We start from the raw sequence: 3,222 nt of genomic DNA on the forward strand, positions 1-3,222 counted from the left end.
TTTAATGAAAGGAGACCCAAATCAAGCTCCACAAGCATGACTAGATTCGAAGAGGGCGCAAAAAATATCCTCTTTTGGATTACCACAGAGAGGACATCCAGAATCCAAAAATTATCTTCTTATCTACCTTCCTTGCTGCACCCACTGCATGTGAAGCAATTCTAAGCACTAAATGAAGTAACTGAAATGGCAGAATGAAGCAATTTAAGGCTGCATCTAGGTCGATAATGCATTCAAAAAAATAAAAAATACACACCAACCACAGCCTTAATTCAAAAATGTCCAACAATAATTCCAAGCGCTTTCAAAGTATAATTGTATAGTCACTCTCTTTAATCAAGAGTTGAGATCTTCAGGGGGTAGGGTGCCTGGGACTCATAAAATGTTGAGATTTAGAAGGTGAGAAGACAAATATATGTTAGATAAATAGTGGATCCGGAATATATTATACAGCAAAAATATGAGAATATAACAGTAAATAAAAATAAAATAAAATGATTCACATCTTAGAAAAATAGGCACAAGTACGTCATGGAATGCATATTTTCCAACAGTAGTGCATGAACAATACATGATCTACAATCAAAGTTTCATGGTTATCCTACATATAACTTATCTTCTTGATCATCATTATCATTAGCAAATCATCACCATCATCTCCATTAGCACCATAATTCTCATCAAACTTATATCTCCACCTCCATCCACCCTTGTAGCTGTATGCAATTACTAACATGTAAGCAGATATTGTAAACACAGGGATATAAAAATCCTTCTAGAAAACCAAGGGTGGTTATCTAGAAGTACATCCAGTAACAGTACTCAGAGGTTTATAATTATATACCAGAATCATTTGAACACTTGGAAGGGAAATTGGCCTGTTAGCAGCTGCCACCTCGAATAAAGTCTACAATCAGCTTTGCAACAGGTTCTGGCTTCTCGACATGAGGTATATGACCACAATCTGGTATTTGGCGCACAATTGCATTTGGCAGTTCACAGTGTAATCTCTGCACAACACAATTAAATCAGTTAACAGATATCTAATGTGAAATTTCGTGAAGAGAGCCCATGGGTACACATTCAGTAAATTCATCTATTTCGTATTGTTGACACCATCTACCCATGCAGGCAATTCAATTTACTAAATAACCATAGTGGGAGGTTCCCCTATGCTGCTGGTGTAGGAGGAATCTTCCATGCCACACCAATGGCAGTGTACAAGACAGTATCATCAGTAGGAGAGAGAAAATGAATAAAAAATTCCCAGTGAGACGGCATAAGTCAGGCAGACAGCCTGGGGATCTTTTTCCCATAAACAGATAGACATACTTTCATCCATGTCAAACATTTAAGAGAGACGAGGGAAGGGAAAATGTTTTATGGATCAGCCGATTCATTTTCCTCAAATAACACAGGGCAGTATAGATGGCCAAATTGAACTGGCATGTCTGGTTGAAAAACTATCTTCAACACAGATCATAAATTCTTTTCAGAGCAGCAAAAGCAGGTACTCGCTTTTCCCCCTCCTTTTAAGTGATAAGTAAATCAAGTACTGGCTGTTCTCTTTCAAAATTTTAATTTATGACTGATGAATACATTTGGAGCTTAAAAGGATCAAAGCACAAGAAATGAAACAACCACTGCGAGCTTGCTGCTGATAATCGGGTCATCCTCACCCCAAATGATAAGTGTCTCCTGCTTAACCTGTAGAACATCAGAATTTATCGAAATCAAAACAAACATGCTATAATCAATGCCATTACCCATGCCATTTCCCCATCTCTAAGCCATTTAATCTCCACAAAAGGTTTGATGATCTTGAGCAACATAACAAGGAGACTTCATGTTATGAATTTTGTCCATATTAACACTATGTCATATAATGTGTCAGATGAACGATGGCACTAACACGACCAAATTAACCATAACTACATAAATCTTTTATAGTTTGCTATAACATGAACTAAGTATGTTGAGTAATATATTTATGAAATGTTGCCCAAAAAAAACAAAAATAAGCAATATATTTATGAAATAAATTGTATGCACATGGATGCATTAGTGTACTCCAAACACTGTAAAACCCCAGTGCCAAACCATGTCCAGTGTCCTTTTTATGTATGCCGTGAGGAATACGAGCATGAGATGGCTACTTCCTCTTGCTTCACGTGGAAAGCACATCATAAGGGAGTTAAGGCTTTGAGATCGTAACGATTTGGCTTCAGAAGAATTCTTAGCAGCACTAGCCAAATGAAATATGGTTTGGACTTTGGAAGCATGGTATCAAAGTCCTAGAAACAAGGCTTTAAAGCAAACACCTGCTCTAGAACCCTATTTTCAACAGCAATATATGCCCCTGATGCCGTTATTATTTTAGGAAGATACATGAGTCTAAAACCATGCAATTAAAACATGATTTGAGTGAGTTATGTCAAAATAATGGGAAAAAGAAAAGGATGTTTGGAAAGATACTTCTCAAAGACTTTGAATCTTAATATCCTTTTATCCTTCCTAAAATTTTCTTTAATTTTCTAGCAAGTAGATGTTTATTTCATGTCTTAATTAAATAATCAGGAGCCGATGCTAAGACTCCAAAGCTGATGCAACTACAATTTTGGAGTTCCACAACAGTGTATTCCAAAGAGCTATCATACATACAAAACTACTACTTTATTTCATCCTTCTTGTAGGCAATTGTGATTCTAAACCTATGGATGTTAGCATTAACTCATCTCATTTTTTTTCCTACTAGTTTCTCATTGGTAATCTTCCATACTCAAATCCTTCATCCCCTAAATGTAACCTTAACATTCCACTACCTGCTAAACCAGAATCTTCTGCAATAAATCCCCCCTTCATTCTCATTCTCATTTTTACTTTTTTTTTTTTTTTTTTTTTTTGGGGGGGGGGGGTGTTATGTAGAACTAGAATCACAAGTGATCCTAATCTCAGGCAGGATCTGAAATTCTGGCTGAATAGAGAAGACGTCCTCCAATAGGCTTTGTCTTCTTCTTCAAGCTTTGATCTGCATCGGAGGCAGGGGGGGTGGGGACTTCATTCTCAAAACTTCATTTAGATCTTCCTCTCAAGAATTTTAGGTTGCTACTTTATAATCCTAAATTCTTAATGGCAAGTACATCAGATCGAGTTGGTTTATGGTCCAGGAGATCCAAAATCAAGAAATGTGTCATCATCCACACTTTTTTTTTTTTTTTTTTT

At 36.5% G+C, this 3,222-nt stretch overlaps 1 protein-coding gene across 1 annotated transcript in view; it reads right to left on the reverse strand.

Annotated features, from left to right (window-relative positions):
- Positions 1–400: 400 nt before the first annotated feature.
- Positions 401–3,222, reverse strand: part of LOC122075507 (uncharacterized hydrolase YugF) — a 10,380-nt gene continuing 7,558 nt past the window's right edge. Inside the window, 3 exon segments of the mRNA XM_042640559.1 lie at positions 401–716; positions 845–1,010; positions 1,642–1,707. Of these exon segments, the coding sequence (XP_042496493.1) occupies positions 882–1,010; positions 1,642–1,707 (195 nt within the window). The 3' untranslated portion in view covers positions 401–716; positions 845–881.

The sequence above is a fragment of the Macadamia integrifolia genome, chromosome 4, assembly GCF_013358625.1.
Source record: "Macadamia integrifolia cultivar HAES 741 chromosome 4, SCU_Mint_v3, whole genome shotgun sequence".
In the NCBI taxonomy this organism is placed as follows: domain Eukaryota; kingdom Viridiplantae; phylum Streptophyta; class Magnoliopsida; order Proteales; family Proteaceae; genus Macadamia; species Macadamia integrifolia.